Source organism: Juglans regia, chromosome 14, assembly GCF_001411555.2.
Source record: "Juglans regia cultivar Chandler chromosome 14, Walnut 2.0, whole genome shotgun sequence".
Lineage (NCBI taxonomy): Eukaryota > Viridiplantae > Streptophyta > Magnoliopsida > Fagales > Juglandaceae > Juglans > Juglans regia.
Genome location: NC_049914.1, coordinates 10547270 through 10564969, shown reverse-complemented (window position 1 = coordinate 10564969; position 17700 = coordinate 10547270). Strand labels below are relative to the sequence as shown.

At 33.6% G+C, this 17700-nt stretch overlaps 1 protein-coding gene across 4 annotated transcripts; it reads left to right on the top strand.

The window, feature by feature from the left end:
- Positions 1-805: 805 nt before the first annotated feature.
- LOC108989640 (phototropin-1) lies at positions 806-15651 on the top strand. 4 transcript variants are annotated; one of them, XM_018963319.2, is made up of 25 exons: positions 806-1008; positions 1114-1386; positions 2449-3196; positions 4042-4224; positions 5860-5951; positions 7208-7478; positions 7613-7838; positions 7944-8014; positions 8245-8351; positions 8468-8517; positions 8605-8709; positions 8852-8911; positions 8992-9081; positions 9934-10010; positions 10464-10548; positions 11090-11170; positions 11418-11521; positions 12611-12660; positions 13031-13137; positions 13267-13389; positions 13758-13809; positions 14316-14428; positions 14955-15095; positions 15180-15283; positions 15379-15651. In XM_018963319.2, coding segments are annotated over exons 3-25 (3039 nt in total). In that variant the 5' UTR covers positions 806-1008; positions 1114-1386; positions 2449-2450; the 3' UTR covers positions 15380-15651. The 4 variants fall into 4 exon arrangements, with proteins under 4 accessions (XP_018818864.1, XP_018818863.1, XP_018818860.1 ...); XM_018963318.2 differs by having other exon boundaries at positions 15180-15287; XM_018963315.2 differs by having other exon boundaries at positions 807-1008; positions 15180-15299.
- The last annotated feature ends 2049 nt before the right edge of the window (positions 15652-17700 follow it).

The window sequence follows — 17700 nt, the reverse complement described above, 5'->3', positions numbered from 1 at the left end:
TTAATTAATTTTTATTTTTATTTATTTTTATCACATCTACTGTCATATTCTTTAATAAAAAAAACTCTTTTTTTTTTATTGCATATTTGAAGAAAAACAACATATACTTTAATATATAAATCGATACTTAATTCTTATTTTTATATATAAATAAATATCCAATTATTTTAGAAAAATAATGTTAGTGCGATGGAATTGTGGTGATTATTTGTAATCCAGCATCAGCAGAAACATGCCACGTGTCCATTTGCGGCGCCTTTCAAAGTGACCATGCTTTTCTTCAAGCTAAGCTAGAAGATAAGAAGAATAGCATATTATTGTCCTTTCCCTCACGATTCCAATGCAAACAAAGTAAATTCCAATTATAGAAAATGAAAAATGAGAAGATTTAGGTAACGTTACTATATATATATATATATATATATATATATATATATATATATTTTAAATAAAAATAGATAAATATGAGAAACATATATTAAAAAAAAAAAAGTTCATTTTTTAATGATAAATTTTCATCTTTAAAACTTATCTAACCTTACTCACGTATTAGTATATATATACGATAACTTATATTTTTATTGATATGTAAAGCTCGGGTATTTTTTTTAAAATAAATAGATAAATATAATATACACATAAAAAAAATTAATTTTTTATCTATAGATTCTAATTTTTTTTTTTTTTGAAAAAAATGTGAAACTTATCAATTAAAACTGTATCTAGTAGTAATAGTCAAGTATGTTAATGTTTTCATCGGCCTCCCGTGTGCCCACCCGGTTTAATTTTTGTCCTCAAATCTAGCCTTCGATGCCACTTTTGAGACACGGAAACACAAAAGCATTGCATAGCACAACAACCGGTCGGTAGCTTCTGCAACTCCCAACGTGCTAATTCAGAAGATCACCCCCCCCTATCCCTCTGCTTCGCTTCTGATTCTACTTTTATTGCTTTTTTTTTAATATTGCCAACCCATTTCCAGTCTGTAATAGAAGAAATTAGCAGATTGTAAGTGATTGCTGCATGCTTTCTGTAATTTATATTCTCTCTCATATACAGTTATCGTATGTATGTATGTATTTATGTATGTTTGAGGCATGGGAATCCGTGCAGGAGCCATGTGAATTTTAGGTGTCCGGGATGGGAAGCCAAACCTTTTCGACAATCATTCTCCACTTCTTTTCTCCAGTCTTTTCTTGATCATTAAAAGGTCCTTTCTGCTCTTCTCTTCTCTGTCTCTGATCTCTGTGCGAAAGGCAGTTCGTTCCTGAACAAGGGAGCTAGCTGAGAATATAACCCATCCAATCAAGCTTGTTCTGGAATTTATTTCCTTTTACGGGTGATCAAAAAACAAAGTCTGATTCAGCAGACTCATCTTTGTTTGAGGTACTGGTACAGCTTCTACGTCCTTATTACTCATGATAAACTTCAGACTGCAACTGATTGCGTAGTATTCAATTTCCCTAGCTTTATTCTTGACAAGTTATTGTCATCAGCTGGTCTCGTTTAGGGGCCGGGTTGGAGATACCATTTTTTCTAAGGTTCATTACACATAATCGTGCACTTTTTTCTTTCCATTTTTCATTTTGTTCTCTGGGATGAATAGTCGTTCAAACTTAATTTCAGGTGCCCAAATGCCTTTTAATCAGCTTGTTTTTCTCTGTTGTGTGTTTTATGCATGCTTCTTATAATTAATATGGCTCCAATGAGTTGCAGATGCTTCTGATGATCTGTTTTCTCTGACTCTAGCTGGCAGCAAACAAGCATGGCTTTAGTTGGCAACCTTCCCAGACAGTGTCTTAGCTAGTTTGGATAAAACATGAAATCCATGTTACAACTTGAAATATTTGCTCTTTTCTAATTTTTGTCCATTTTGCGGGTCCCCCGACCTGATCCCAGTACTGGACAAAACTACCCTGAAAAACATATGAGGTGCATGCATAGAGTTTCTATCCTCAGTAACCTTACTTATAATAACCAACACAATTTAATCAAGGAAAGTAGCTTGAACAGACAGAAACTCTGCAATTACTGCTCATGCATGAACAAAATTCCGGATTCTCTTCTACAATTACTGCTCATTAGTTTTCACATTGGCCACGGGCAAAAACATCACTCTCCCAAGTCCCCAGTCCAGTTCACGGCCGTATATATCCTGCCACTTGCAAGCTAGCTAGCAACAACATAAACAGGTTTTCAGAGGCTGCAAAAGTCTTGGTTATTAGGATTCTTTTTGGGGTCCAGCCAGATCCATCATACAAAATACTAGCTGGGTAGCCTAGAATCCCTCTGGACCTAGATTTCAAACTGTCTCATCAAATAAAGGTTCAGACTTATATGGCCAATTAGTTTTTATGATTTTATCTATTGTGCATGTTCTGTATTAAATAAGAATGATATTATTATTAAGATAATGTTATTTGTTCTGTGTGGATCATTTTCAAGCAGAAATGGAGCAGTCGGATAAGCAATCGTCTCTCATACCACCATTACCCAGAGACTCTCGCGGCTCGCTTGAGGTATTCAATCCTTCCACCTACTCCAACAGGCCAACCAACCCGGCCTTCCGGTCGCAGCCGTCGTGGAAGGGCTGGTTAGAGCAACCTGAGAGTAGTCCCGAACCGGACCCCTCCTCCGAACTCTCCCCCAATTCGGGTCTCGCCGAGGAAACCGCCACCTCATGGATGGCCCTCAAAGACCCCACCCCACCAGTGCCACCACAACCGGCGAAACAATCACCGATAGCCCAGAAGACCCTTTCGGCCATCTTCAACGATCAAGACGATCGCGAGAAACCGACGGGGAAGAGGCAATCAGCATCGGGAGAAGTCGGCGACGCAGCCCAACGAGCGGCCGAGTGGGGTTTGGTGTTGAAAACTGACACCGAGACCGGCAAGCCGCAGGGAGTCGCTGTTAGGAATTCAGGTGGCGGGGGAGATGACTCGAACAATAGGCCGGGAAACTCCAGAAGAGACTCGAATAACTCGGTGCGAAGCTCGGGCGAACTTTCAGAAGATGGAGGGAAAGAGAGAGGGATTCCGAGGGTATCAGAGGACTTAAAGGACGCGTTATCGACATTCCAGCAAACATTCGTGGTCTCGGACGCGACAAAACCGGATTATCCGATAATGTACGCGAGTGCTGGGTTCTTCAAGATGACCGGTTATACATCCAAAGAGGTTGTCGGTCGGAACTGGTACGTACGTCGATACTGCAGCTCTGCATAATCTTCGAGGTCTTAGATCACTCTTGTTATATTACGTAAAGTTAAAAAAGGATATTTTGTTACGAATATAAGAAAATTTTATTTTTTTACTATTCTATTTACATAAATCTCTATATTAAAATAATTATTTTTTTATTATATAATAATAAAATAATATAAGATAAATTTGATTTTAATTATTTACATTAAATCTACACATTAAATTGTATATTTATTTATTATATAGTAATAAACAACTAATAATTTTAAAAATATTTAATTTTTTTAATTATTAATTTATTTTAATTTATTATATTTTACTATTCTACTTATTATATATTAATTAATAATCATATTCTTATTAAATTAATATATCACTAACTCAAATTAATATATTAATTTTTAAAATATTTAAATCTTTTTAATTATAAAATTATTTTATTTTATCGTATTTTACTATTCATAATATTAGATATTAATTAATAATCATATTCTAATTAAATTATTGATTAAAAATATAAATTAGAAAGATATTGATGGAGATCTCGGAAGAGAGAAATAAATGATATAAAATGAATTTGATGAATAAATAGTATCTTTCAAATTTAAAAATAACTTTAAAAATTACTGTAACTATATTTTAAATATTTAGAATGTAGTTATTTCAATATGATATATTTTATAATTTAATAGTTAAATTTTATTAAATTTAATTTTTAACTAATCTAATGAAAGTGTGCTTAATTTTTGTTTTGTAACTGTCATTCCAACTGTAATAACGGCCAAACGGGGGTTGTTTGAGACATTTAAACGTGGTGGATGGGTTGTATTTTCAGCCGATTTTTACAGGGGAAGGATACGGATCCAGAAGACGTGGCAAAGATAAGGGAAGCATTGGAGAGTGGGAAGAGTTACTGTGGAAGACTGTTGAATTACAAGAAGGATGGGACCCCCTTTTGGAATTTACTCACTATTTCCCCCATCAAAGATGACGCTGGACAGCTCCTTAAATTTATCGGGTCAGTCATTCCTCCTGCTACTACGTCATTTTTTTATTTTTTTTCTTTTCAGAAAAATGATATTTACTGTTTATTATTATTATTTTTAAAAAAATTATATAAAAAATTAATTTTTTTAATAATAAAAGATGAATCTTATCTTTTTTTAAATAAATATGTGATGTATAACTGTATCTCATGTTATGCTTTTCAATTCGAATAATATTAGATATAATTATAAGATAGATAAATTTCGTATATTTTTTTTTTAAAAAGAGAGCAAAGTTAATCGTTAAATAATTAATTTTGAGTAGTGTTATATATATTGATATTTTTATTTTGGAAGATTATTTTATTAATAACGGAGAAATAAATTACATTTAACATTTTTCTTCCGATAAACTATTTATTTATTTATTTTTATCGCTCTTTATAAAACTTTCCGTGAGGAGGGGCTAAAGGGACCTACAAACGCATGAATTTGTAAATGCTAAAATAAGGTTAGATCGGACAATAAATTGCAGTCCCGTCAAGAATTTAGTAATAAAAGGCCTTAAAAACAGAGATTTCTTTTTATTTATTTTTCCTTCCCTTTCTCGAATTTTCAACTCAATTGGTCATGCTCCTAAAATAACTAGAATTATCAAATTTTCACGACCATTTTCATGTGACTCGTTTAAAAGAAGTTTAATGCCATCTATAGAGTATAAGGTTGCGTTTGGATGTTGAAATGAGTTGAGTTGAGTTGAGTTGAGTTGAGTTGAGATAATAAAATATTGTTAGAATATTATTTATTATTATTATTATTATTTTGAGATTTGAAAAAGTTAAATTATTTATTATATTTTGTATTGAGATTTGAAAAAGTTGTAATGATGAGTTGAGATGAGTTGAGAGGAGTTTTAATTCCAAACGTACCCTAAGTAACATTTCTTTTAATTTTATTTTGTCCCCTTTACAAGGAGTGAGATATCTTTGGGTTATAATAATATCTCAATTATTGAAACATTTAATAAGTCTAGTTTGGATATTGAGAATATTTAATTATTATTTTTTACTTACTTTTTATTACTAATCACTACTATTCAATATTTAATTATTATTTTTTAATTATCATTTATAAAATATTTAAGAATATCTTACTATCTAAGACCTAAGTACAATTTCAGAGAGAAGGAAAAAGAAACTTGATCAGGGGAAAGCGCCAAAATAAGAATAATCAAGAAACAAGAATCCCATGATTGATAGATGTGGTCGTGATAATGTTCTCAGGCATCTTACAGACTTTGCTTCAGTTGTCTCGGAACATACCACATGATTTTTCTGACCACACCTAAAACCTAAAAAATTAATAAAAAAAAAAAGAAAAGACATTGGGAAATGCCTGTTGTAAATGTTGTTACTAGCAAAAATGTCAGAAATGTCACTCCAACAATGAACCAAACTTTTCGGCGAACTGGGTCGTCCCCAGGGCCCACACAACAATGTCACTTGCCGGATCCAATTCTTCTTTGATTGTGATTGAATAGGGCCGGCCTGTTTGTGTGCCTTTGTATAGTTTTTTTTTTTTTTTTTTTTTTTAATTTTTTTAAAAATAGAAATGCACATATCTATATTTACTATATATATTTGTTGTTGGTTTTGGTGATATGGCAGAATGCAAGTGGAGGTCAGCAAGCATACAGAGGGATTTAAGGATAAGATGGTGCGTCCCAATGGATTGCCAGAATCCTTGATTCGATATGATGGTATATAGTACACCATATCCTCTTTTCTAGTTGATGGAACTATAACTTTCATGTTCGAATATGGTCGACTTCAACTAAAGTTAGATATGTTTAAAAAGTTATTCTATTCGTGCGTAGAGTACATAATTTTCATCATTTAAATTATAAAATTTAATTTATAAGATTCGAATTTTAAAATTTAAGGATTCATTTATTTTTAGAAATGAGATGAGATGAGATTAAAGTTAAAAAGTTGAATAAAATATTATTAGAATATATTTTTTAATATTATTTTTATTTTGAGATTTGAAAAAGTTAAATTATTTATTTTATTTTGTATTGGAAGTTGAGAAAGTTGTAATGATTAGATAAGATGAGATGAGATATTTTCTGAAAACAAACGAGACTTAAATTATATCATATAAATACTTTAGATACTGTCCTCTACACATTAGCTTGAGAATAGAATAACTCTTAAAAAAATAAAAGAAATTGATATTTTTTTTTTATTTTTTATTTTATGCCTCAAATTATCAAAATTAACATATCACACCCTCTATAAAAAATTAAAAAAAAAAAATATTATCGTCTGGTTTTAATAATTAAAATATATGAAAATAAGTGACTTACAGTTTTGATAGTTGAAGTATGATTATTGAGATCATACATTTAATGCACAAGGCTCCATTGGTTCCAACTATGAGCTATAATCTTAGGAAAAGGAGGATCCATTGAAGTATATTTGTCATGAATATGATAAAAATAACACAAGCAGTCTTCCAACATGAAAGCAGAAGCTAACTTTTCAACCATTCTGGAAAACTTCATAATCACTCTCTTCAACTGATTTCCTTTCACAACATATATGGCAGTACTATGAGTTATAGAGCCATTTTCTGACATGTTTCCCTAATATATGAACCACATTAGCCCAAGAACTGAGCATCATTTGATTTTTAGAGATCAACCGAATGGTTAACAAACCATAGCCAGAGATTCTTTGTAGCAGTCACTCTTTGTGCACTGGTTAATTTCCATCAAACCAAACACTAGCATTGTCAGTTTGGCAATGAGAGGAGTAAGGATGGGGGAAAAAGGCAACTAGATAATGGGTGTTTTTCCATGAAAATTTTGATGGTGGTCTGACAATGCATTATGCAAATTTAGTCAGAGGTTTTTTGTTTCAAGGTTTTGTTGGGTATTCAAGATGTACTTCTAAACAAGAAGTCAAGTAGTTTTAGGCTTAATTCAATACACTCATATGCTGTCTTTTGCAGCTCGTCAGAAAGAGATGGCCTCAAGTTCAGTGTCTGAGCTTGTGCAGGCAGTGAAGAGACCTCGTGCACTCAGTGAATCGATAAATCGACCCTTGAGGAAATCAGGAGGTGGGAAGGAAGAGGAGAGAATTGAATCACTAACAAGGAGAAACTCTGAGAGCGTTGCTCCACATAGAAGGAACTCACATGCTGGTACTAGAAGTTCAATGCAGCGCATCAGTGAGTTACCTGAAAAGAAACCGAAAAAATCTGGTCGCCGTTCTTTTATGGGGTATAATTTCTTGTTATGAATGATAACTATGCTTGCAAAGGTTGTTCTTGTACCGTCTGTATTTCACATTTTTGTCAACGAGTTTTTATAGCATGCTAGTTTCCTTTACATATGGCTCTTGTATATGTGATCAGGATGATTAGGAAAAGTCAACCCAACATTAAGGACAGCCTTGATTTTGAAACTCCTATGGATGGTGATGAGACTGATGATGATGATGATGATGATGAGAGCCCTGAGAATGTTGATGACAAAGTAAGAAAGAAGGAAATGAGAAAGGGTATTGATCTTGCTACTACACTCGAGCGTATAGAGAAGAACTTTGTCATTACGGATCCAAGACTTCCTGATAATCCCATTGTAAGATTTCAACTTAAAACAATCTGTTTCACTCCAACATGTTCTTTGGATTTCAGTTCCCACATTGGGGATGAATATTCGCTTAATGTTTGTTCAAATCTTCAGATTTTTGCATCCGATAGCTTCTTAGAACTTACAGAGTATAGTCGTGAAGAAATCCTGGGAAGAAATTGCAGGTGCGCCTCAAGATAGTTTGATGTTTTGAAATGTTACAATACTTCTTTCCGTTAGCTTAAACTTTTGAGACATTAATCATGATATCAGAGTAGAGACCGTTTAAACCCTGATTTAATTAAATATTTCACGTGTTAAACTTAACATGATTTAACATGCCACAAAGAAAGTAACTTATCCAGTATTAGACAGTAGAACGGTTCTTAATATCTATTTTGTTTGGATTCTATAGGTTTCTGCAAGGACCTGAAACTGATCCGGAAACTGTGAGAAAAATAAGAGAGGCAATTGACAACCAGACAGATGTCACTGTCCAACTCATTAACTACACAAAGAGCGGTGTGCTTGCTTTCTGCAATTTCCATGCTTTGCATAAAATCTCCAAACGTAATGTTTACAGAACAGAATATATTTTAACCTCTCCTTTAGTAAAAGACCTTTTGCACTCATTTCAGGTAAAAAGTTCTGGAACCTGTTTCATTTGCAACCAATGCGCGATCAAAAAGTAAGTACAATCTCAAATAATCTTCACAAGTACATGATATGATGTTTACAAGAGAAACTTTAATCACACTCTCTACACGTTCAACAGGGAGAGGTACAGTATTTTATTGGAGTACAGTTAGATGGAAGTCAGCATGTTGAGCCACTTCGCAACTGCATTCCTGAAGACACTGCAAAAGAGAGTGAACAACTGGTCTCCACCTTTTGCGCCTTCATTTCTTTCTTTCTTTCTGTGTTTTGCTTTTAGATCTCTTTCTGATTTGGTCACAACTTAAACCTATGAAACATTGGTGGGTTAGCTTAAACATATTTACTTGACTGACATCTTCTTTCAGATTAAAGAAACTGCAGAAAATGTTGATGATGCAGTGAGAGAGCTTCCGGATGCCAATTTGGTAATATCCTATACATTGCAACACATTTCTGAAAAGCTTTTGGGTATAAACTTATGAATAGGGTATCTGATCATCTGTAGAAACCGGAAGATTTGTGGAGTAACCATTCTAAGGTGGTTCATCCAAAACCTCATAGGAAGTACAGCCCCTCATGGAGCGCTATCCAAAAGGTACTATTCATATAGAAAATTACATCGGCTACTATTCACTTTCATACTTTATATCTATAACTTTTTTTCTATTTTTTCATAGGATGTGAAGATGTTTTTCATAAGGTGTGGGGTGTGAGGTAGTGAATAGTGATGGATGAGAAGAATTTTTTAATTCAGATATTATAGTTTTTTTTTTGTTACTAATTATAAGTTGAATCACTATACAATAAATAAAAACTTTGAAAAGGGCGTTGATTTCTAAGATTTTAAACATCTTGATCTTCTTTTTCCTTGCTCTTATTCCTTTCTATGTTAGTGACGAAAAACTTCACAAACTTTATTCGAGTCGAGAGAGCTGATCAAAATCTCTTTATATAATATTAGCAAATCATGGCCATCAAAACTCATTACTTTTAAGATTTTTTAGGCTAAAATTCAATAGGCTTTATAAATACATTGGTCACAAAACTAAAACGACACGAGTTGAATTATTAACTTAATTATAATATAAATGAATGTTAATAATTTAATTATATATGTTATTTTCCATTTAATAATTTTTACTTAATAACATAGTGCCCTCAGTCTCATTAAAATGAAAAAGCTTTACTTTAATTTTTTTTTGTTCCTTTCTCTTTTTTCTTTTCTGATTATCTATTTTTCTAGTAATATTTGAAGTATAGACATGCATGACATTCAAGACTTTTTACTCCTCACTTTCTGCAGTTAGTTGATAAACATGATTAGAATTTCTGCTATATTTTTCTACACACCTTGTTATCTCTAAAGTATTTGGATTTTCTTTCCTCCCCATTGAATTCCATTCATCTATCTATCTCTCTAGTTTTCTTATGGAGCCCCTGTTTGCAGATTCTCGATAATGGAGAACAGATAGGCTTGAAACATTTCAGGCCAATAAAGCCCTTGGGATCCGGAGATACCGGGAGGTTTGAATCTCTTTTCCACTTTCCCATCAGTAATGATAATCATGATATATATACGTAGAGGAGTCATGGACTATTAATGCCCTGGAAACTTAAATTTGTACGACTATATTTTTACGAGTTACAACAGGTCAAATGACTCCACAATATTAAATTCTCTTGTTGGGTTTTCGTAGTTCAACTTCAGAGTGATATCATTACTTGGCATTCGGGTTTAGAATTTTAATCATGAATTCAGAAATTGAATTCAGAATTGTTAATTTAATTGATGTTCATAACGGGTGTTGCTATATGCTATACGCTGAAAGTATAAATCTAAGTAGTTCTAAATTAATATCTGCTACCTGAAAATGAAATCTGAACTCATAGTTGCTTGGTAATTTATTGCCTATAGCCAATATCTCCTTTCTATTTTTAAATCTTGGAAAATTTTTATGACTTGTGACTGGCATGCAGTGTGCATTTGGTGGAATTGTGTGGAACTGGTCTGTGTTTTGCCATGAAGGCTATGGATAAAAATGTTATGCTCAATCGTAACAAGGTATTGAACAAACAGGCTCCAGCTGGTCCTGTTTTACATTTATGTACTCTTCTAGTTAGCCTTTATTTTCCTTTTAGTAATCCGTGTTTGTTCTTGCCCATTGATTGAGTTTAATTATGATTTTTCGGCTCCATGTGCACTACATTCTGTTATATATACTACCGCTTGAACTTGGGCAAATACAAAAATGATCCTGTAGATAGATCATGGAATGCCCTCCATTCTTTTTTGAAACCATTAACTCTAGTCTAATAGCAGACTTTAAGTGGAAGATACCACCATCCAGTCATGCCAACCAAACTAATTGCAGAATTTAAGTGCAAGATATTACATCACACCAGGCCAATCAAGGGAATTTTCTTTTAGTTTTACAGCTTCAGTTCAAAGGAAAAAAATCAACATGTAAAGCTTGGATATTTTATAATTTTTCTCCTTGTTTTTCTCTAGACGTTGAGTTAAGTTTTTTAGTAGTTCAGATATCATTTTCTCATGGCACTCTTCGACATCTTTTTTAATATCTCATTTCCTCCATGTTCCACAGGTGCATAGAGCTTGTGCAGAGAGGGAAATCCTTGACATGTTAGATCATCCTTTTCTTCCTGCACTTTATGCTTCATTCCAGGTTAAGAAATTCTCTATAAATCTCAGTAATGAATGAGATGGTTTCAATGGAGGAATTCTATGAGCTACGGGAGTTAAATTGATTCTTTGATTACTTAATTCTAGTGCTGTGAAGTGTACATCTTTGTGGTTCGAATAGAATGTTTAGATACTAGTAAGGCATAGAAAGCTTAGATATATGAGTGTGATAGAAAAAAAAAAGATATGGAATTTGTAAAATTCCTGATCTGGGGTCGTTTACTTTGCAGACCAAAACACATGTTTGTCTGATAACTGATTACTGCCCTGGTGGTGAACTCTTCCTGCTGTTAGACAGACAGCCCATGAAGGTCCTGAAGGAAGATGCAGTGAGGTAAATTATTTAATAGATAAAAGCAAACCGTTCCCAGCTCAAACAAAAGCTGAAAAAAAACCAGAAAATCATAGTGCACAAGGATTTGAGAGTTAGTGAAGATACCATGATCTCAGCATCAGGATTTAAAGATACTGCTCTTGTAGCTGCACAAAAATTCTCCAAGCTTATCCTGTACTTTTTTAGGCCACTCTAATTTGACCAGAATAAGAAGTTTCTTTTTTGCATGTTTTTTCCTCATTGGAGGGCCCAAAGTTGCAAACAGATAAGGACCTTGCTGCATGAAGAGTATAGATGGGTTCTGTGCTTGCATAGAAAATAAATGGGAAAATACACTTTTCACCTTTAAACTGTTTTACAGTTTACAGTTTGCAGCTCATCTACCAACATTGACATGTTACACCCACAAACTACTAGAAGGTTGCAATGTGTACTAGTTGTTAAGATCTAATGATCAAGATTGTGCTACATCACCTATTCTCACCTATTTTTCATCTATCTTAATGGCCAACATTGAACTCGAGTGCTATTTGCAATTTTTGGGTAGTTTGAGGATGCAATGCATCATTGCTAATAATTTAATGGTGCAAAGTGTTAAAAACACCTATTAATAGGGTGGAACATGTATTTTCCCCCAAGTAAATGTAATGCTTGCATGTATTCATCTTGGCATGCAAAGTTCAAACAGCGCATGATTGCATGTTGTATTCTTGATGGTAAGAATTACTTGGTTATGTTCCGAGCTGGCCAAGATGTTTAAATGTGAAAACAATACCTAAAAAACTATTAAAAAAGCATTTGATTTGGCACTCAGTTGCAACAAATTGTTCTGATAAATGACCTTGCACTAAATACACGGAAATAATTCTTTGTATACGAAAAGTCGCACTCGTGATAATTTTTTCTTTACAATATTGGATTATTTACAAACATTTCAAATAATTTTGCACAAAAGTAATCTGAATCCTTTAAGCAGACAATATATTTCTGACCAATTTGTTGGTCAATCTATCGGTGTCTTATTATTTGCATGACTTGTAATGTTGCTAGGTTTTATTCGAACTGACTTCAGACAATTGATGGTTGTAGATTTTATGCTGCAGAGGTAGTTGTTGCATTGGAGTACCTTCACTGTCAGGGTAAACTATGCGCATTATTTATTTCTTTTAAGTAATACATCATATAATAAGGGATGATTTTGATAAATGGTATTTCAAAACTTATCCTTAGTCATTGAATGATTCATTGAAGGAACTATTATGTCCAATAATTCCAATATCTGATGCTATCACAGGAATTTTGCTTTTGTCAATATGGCCCTAATTTTCTATCATGCCCCCAGAACTGTGTTCCTCTTACCTGCATAATGATACTTAAGATACCTAAAGTAGTCTAAAAAACTGCAATTTCCAGTACCTAAAGCATGCCATCATATTTTGATGCAGTTTACCATCAAAGTATACTTGCATCTTCATACTTTTACTGAATCTCCGGTGAATTTCCTCACAGGGATAATTTACAGGGATTTAAAGCCTGAAAATGTTTTACTCCAGAGCAATGGTCACGTATCCTTGACAGATTTTGATTTGTCATGTTTGACATCTTGTAAACCACAGGTATTCTAGTTATCGAATCTTCTTTAGCATAAATCTTTTCCGGGAAAAAATATAGGCAAAATATTTGCATAAATCCAAGATATTTTGAGAATTAGAATAAATTTGATGGATTGCCTGTGCTCTTTGCAGCTTTTGATTCCAAGTACAAATGAAAAGAAAAAAAAACAGAAAGGTCAACAGAATCCAATTTTCATGGCAGAGCCTATGCGAGCATCAAACTCTTTTGTTGGCACTGAGGAATACATAGCTCCGGTTTGTCAACACATCAATATAGATTCTGGATCATAGCATATGCATGTTACATGAGTCTATTTAGAGGAATTGCACCAATAGATTCCAGACAAAATGAAATACATATGTTACATAAAGTGTTGCATTTTGAAGGATTGTAAGGGTAAATGACATTTTAAGTGGAGAGATTCTACATGGAGAGAAGAGATATGAAATACCCTCACCATGGAGAATACACAGCCTTTTCTTTTTCAAGTCCAGTCATACTCCGTCACCTTGTGTAATTTCTAATATGAAATTGTTTCTTTACCTGTTGAGAGAAGATTGTGTGCATCTAATTTTTCATTCTTCCTCAACTCATGTGTCCTTTTCCTTTTAATTCTTTGCAGGAAATCATCACTGGGGCAGGCCATACTAGTGCGGTGGACTGGTGGGCTCTTGGTAAATTTAAATACTATTGACGAAACGATGCACCATAAGTGCATATAGTAACTTCAAGAACTTATTCCCGTTATAAATTCAGTTAAAAATATGAAAAATATCAAACAACATGCTAACACTAACATAAGCCAAGCTTATTGTTTCTTAATTCAAATCCGGATATCTTTGTGATAGGCAAGTTTCCACCCTCGATGTCAGAGTGATAAAAAAATTTACATGCATAATCTAAAAGGCCGAGAGTTCAAATTATCTACCATCTGATCTTGATCGTCCACTTTGACAAGTAAACTCCACCATTCAACAATTTTCATAAAATATAAAGCCTAAGTTGTGCCTAAGAATGATAAGAAATATGTTAATCTTCATATTTGAAGCATTTAAACCATTAAAAATCATGTCTGATTATGCATCAATTTTACACCGCTATCATATTATGTTGCATTATTTGACTACATCGTTTATGTATAACTGACACTCTTCGCTCATTGACTACATTGTTTTCTCAGGTATTCTTCTGTACGAGATGTTCTATGGATATACACCATTTAGGGGAAAGACTAGGCAAAAGACTTTTGCCAATATTCTTCAAAAAGATCTTAAATTTCCAGGAAGTATACCGGTAAGATATACCTTGCTACTGAACTAGTTTCTCACGTTTAATGCTTAATAATTTTCAACTGACATGATTTTTGTTTTATAAAAAGTGCATAATTCTAAGAGAACATTCTGGAATTACTTTAACTATTCAATTGTGGACCGTGTTCTTTTTCCTTGAATAAAAAAGAGTGCAGTTTGCATGAAATTCCCGTAGTTAGTGCTTGGAAAAGGAATAGTGAAAGCTCAAAGACAATTAAGCATGAAGACCCCCAAATTTCATTATAAACGATTTTGGAACCTGTATAGAAACCAAAACTAGCAAAGTTCAGAAACATGTATGTATTTTTTGGGGCATTTGCAGAAGTTTTTACAAATCTTAGAGAGCATATGATGCAGTAGAAGTAGACTCATAGTGTTAGGCATTCTCAGATGATGGACTTATTTTTACAAAACTTCATTCCTGCCTTCATACCTTAAGTGGCATATAAGTCCAATTGGTAGAATCTGAAAACATGGCTTGGTGCTGAAAGAAAGTGAGTGTCTTGCAGGTAAGTCTCCAAGCAAAGCAGTTAATGTATAGGCTCTTGCACAGGGATCCCAAAAACAGATTGGGTTCTCGGGAAGGGGCAAATGAGATTAAGTGTCACCCTTTCTTCCGGGGTGTCAATTGGGCTCTAGTTCGCTGCATGGTAAGATACTAAACCTTGAAAGGCATGAAGTGGAACTAATGCATGAAGTGGAATTCAATTGCTGACATAGATATATGTTTCCAGAAAGCTCCTGAGCTTGATGCTCCTCTCTTTGACACAACTGAGGCTGAGAAGGAAGCAAAAGTTGTGGATCCTGAATTAGAGGATCTCCAGACAAATGTTTTCTAGTAGGTCTGGTCCATGGTATGAATTATGATCATGTTATGATAAATGTGTCTCCATTTTTGGTTGGTCGTATTAATTACAAACTTCTCTGTTGCAGATTTTGAGCATGTGAATCATATCTCCTTCAGAAAGGAAACGCAATGGAGGCTCTGAGAGCTCCTTGATCCTTCAAGGAATTGGGTTTTTCTTTGAGTTGACTTGTGTTTCTTGGCCCCAAGTATTTTGATCAACAGCTAAGTCTGGTAGCTGCTGGTAGGCGGAAATTAAGGTTCAGTTGTGTCCCATGTAATGTTTGTACGATGTGTCTCATGTAATTTTAATCCCAGTTGGTTCGAACTTAAAAGTTGTGTAAATTGATCTCCCTCTCTCTCTCGCTCTCTCTCTCACACACACACACACACACAAACACACATTTTTTTTTTCTAGGCAAATTTTTGAGAGACTATTGCTCCAGTAGTTGTGGGGATTGTACCCCCAACAATGGACCCCATGGTCCCTAAGGACTAGGAGGTGTCGCCACTCTCTCTCTCTCACACACACTTTCCATTGCCTACACACACACACACACACACATATGTATAGATATATATATATATATATATATAAAATATTCCTTGTGTTTTGCTTGTTCTTCTTCCATTATACATCATGTCTCAACGTCTATCAAATGCATAAGAGAAATGATGTTCGTCATCATAGATTTGTAATCTTCAGTTATATACATCGATATGTCATATTTTAAGTGATTGTCCATTTAAATAAAAGACATATTAGGTTACTTATAATATGTCATATAGAAAATGAAAAAATTTAAAAAGACTATCAAACATGCCATCTAAGATAATTTATAATTAAGTTGGTCTCTCACCAATGTAAGAGAACTAGTAGTGGAATCAACTTAACTAAAATTTGGCCAAAGTTTAGCTAGGTTGCAACAAAATTGACTACAATGAGCTCAATATAACTACAGTGATTTTAGCCGAAGGTATTTTCATTGGCCAAATTTGGCCAGCCCAAGTTGCTGGCCAAATCTTTTTTTGGGAATAAAAAATAACTCTTCCCTCCTGCTATTAGTCCCGCGCAAAAGAAAAACACGAAGAAAATACCATTTCAACCAAATCCAAAAGCACAAACTCCTAGGGGTGTAACCGGTCCGGTCCGGTCTGATTTTGGACAAAATCTAGGACCGGACCGGTATGTATCGGTTTTACATTTTTCAAAACCGATTACGCTTCGGTTACTCTCTTAAACCGGTACATCCGATTTTGCCGGTTTCCAGTCCAGTCCGGTCAGGTTCGATTTTTCGATTTTTTTAAAATATAAAAAATATATAATAAAGTGTTACTTCTTATGATAAAATGTTATTAATAATTTTATATATACATATATTATGTTTAAAGCATATGATCAATTAAATTTTTATCTTTAAGATTAAACTTTTATTTTATAAATTATAATTATATTATCTTATATATAATTATATTAATAATATATGATCAAACAAATTACAAATGTTCATATTTAAGATTAACATTTTATGTTATAATTTATAAATTATAATATAAAATTATTTCATATATGATTTATAATTATATACCTTATATATAAAAATTTAATATATAATTATATATTATATATAGAACTTATATATATAAATATTTTGTATAATATATAAAATTAATTTATATATATATATATATTTTTCAACCGGTTCGGTTCGGTCTAGTCCGGTCCCGAAAACTACAGAACCGAATCAGACTGAATTTGGCCGGTTTTCATAATATAGGAACCGGTTCCGGACCGGGCCTGTTCAAAACCAGACCAACCGGTCCGGTTCGAGCCGGTTTCCCGGTTTAAATTTACCCCCTACAAACTCCTTCATTTCTCAAAAGCACAAACTCCTTCATTTCGGCCAATCCAGCAGCTGTAGTCGAACGATTCTTGGTAAAAGCCACGCAGTCGACGTCTCCCACCGTCGTTGCTGAACGCCTCCTGGTAAGCCACGCACTCATCGCCTTTTTTTTTTCTCTTTCTTAGTTTTTTTTTTCTCTTGTGGTTTCTGATTTCGATTTTTTTTTAATTATTTGTTCATTCCATTTGATTGCCGTAAATCTGTCAAAGATTTAAGAGATTTTTTGTTCGTTCCATTTGATTGTTGTAAATCCATATAAATCTGTGATTGCCATAAGGTTTAGGAAAGTTTTTGAGATTTTCTTGGTTGAAACCATGAGATTCGGTGTTGATGGAAAATCCAGTAGGTGGGTGTTTCTCTATTTTGGGATCCATGGGGAAGGTTTGCCATGCCCGAATGTGACCCATGGTTTGAGTTGTTTATTTCTTTAAAGCAGGTATGAAATTTGATATCGGTCTCAGTTGTTTTAGTGGTATATGATTCAGATGAATTGATGTAACCGCACCC

Coding starts and splice junctions, on each gene's coding strand:
- LOC108989640 (XM_018963319.2), top strand. CDS start 2,451: ATGGAGCAGTCGGATAAGCAATCGTCTCTCATACCACCATTACCCAGA. Junction 11,171..11,417: donor CACTTTATGCTTCATTCCAG/GTTAAGAAATTC, acceptor TTTACTTTGCAG/ACCAAAACACATGTTTGTCT. Junction 13,390..13,757: donor CTGAGGAATACATAGCTCCG/GTTTGTCAACAC, acceptor AATTCTTTGCAG/GAAATCATCACTGGGGCAGG.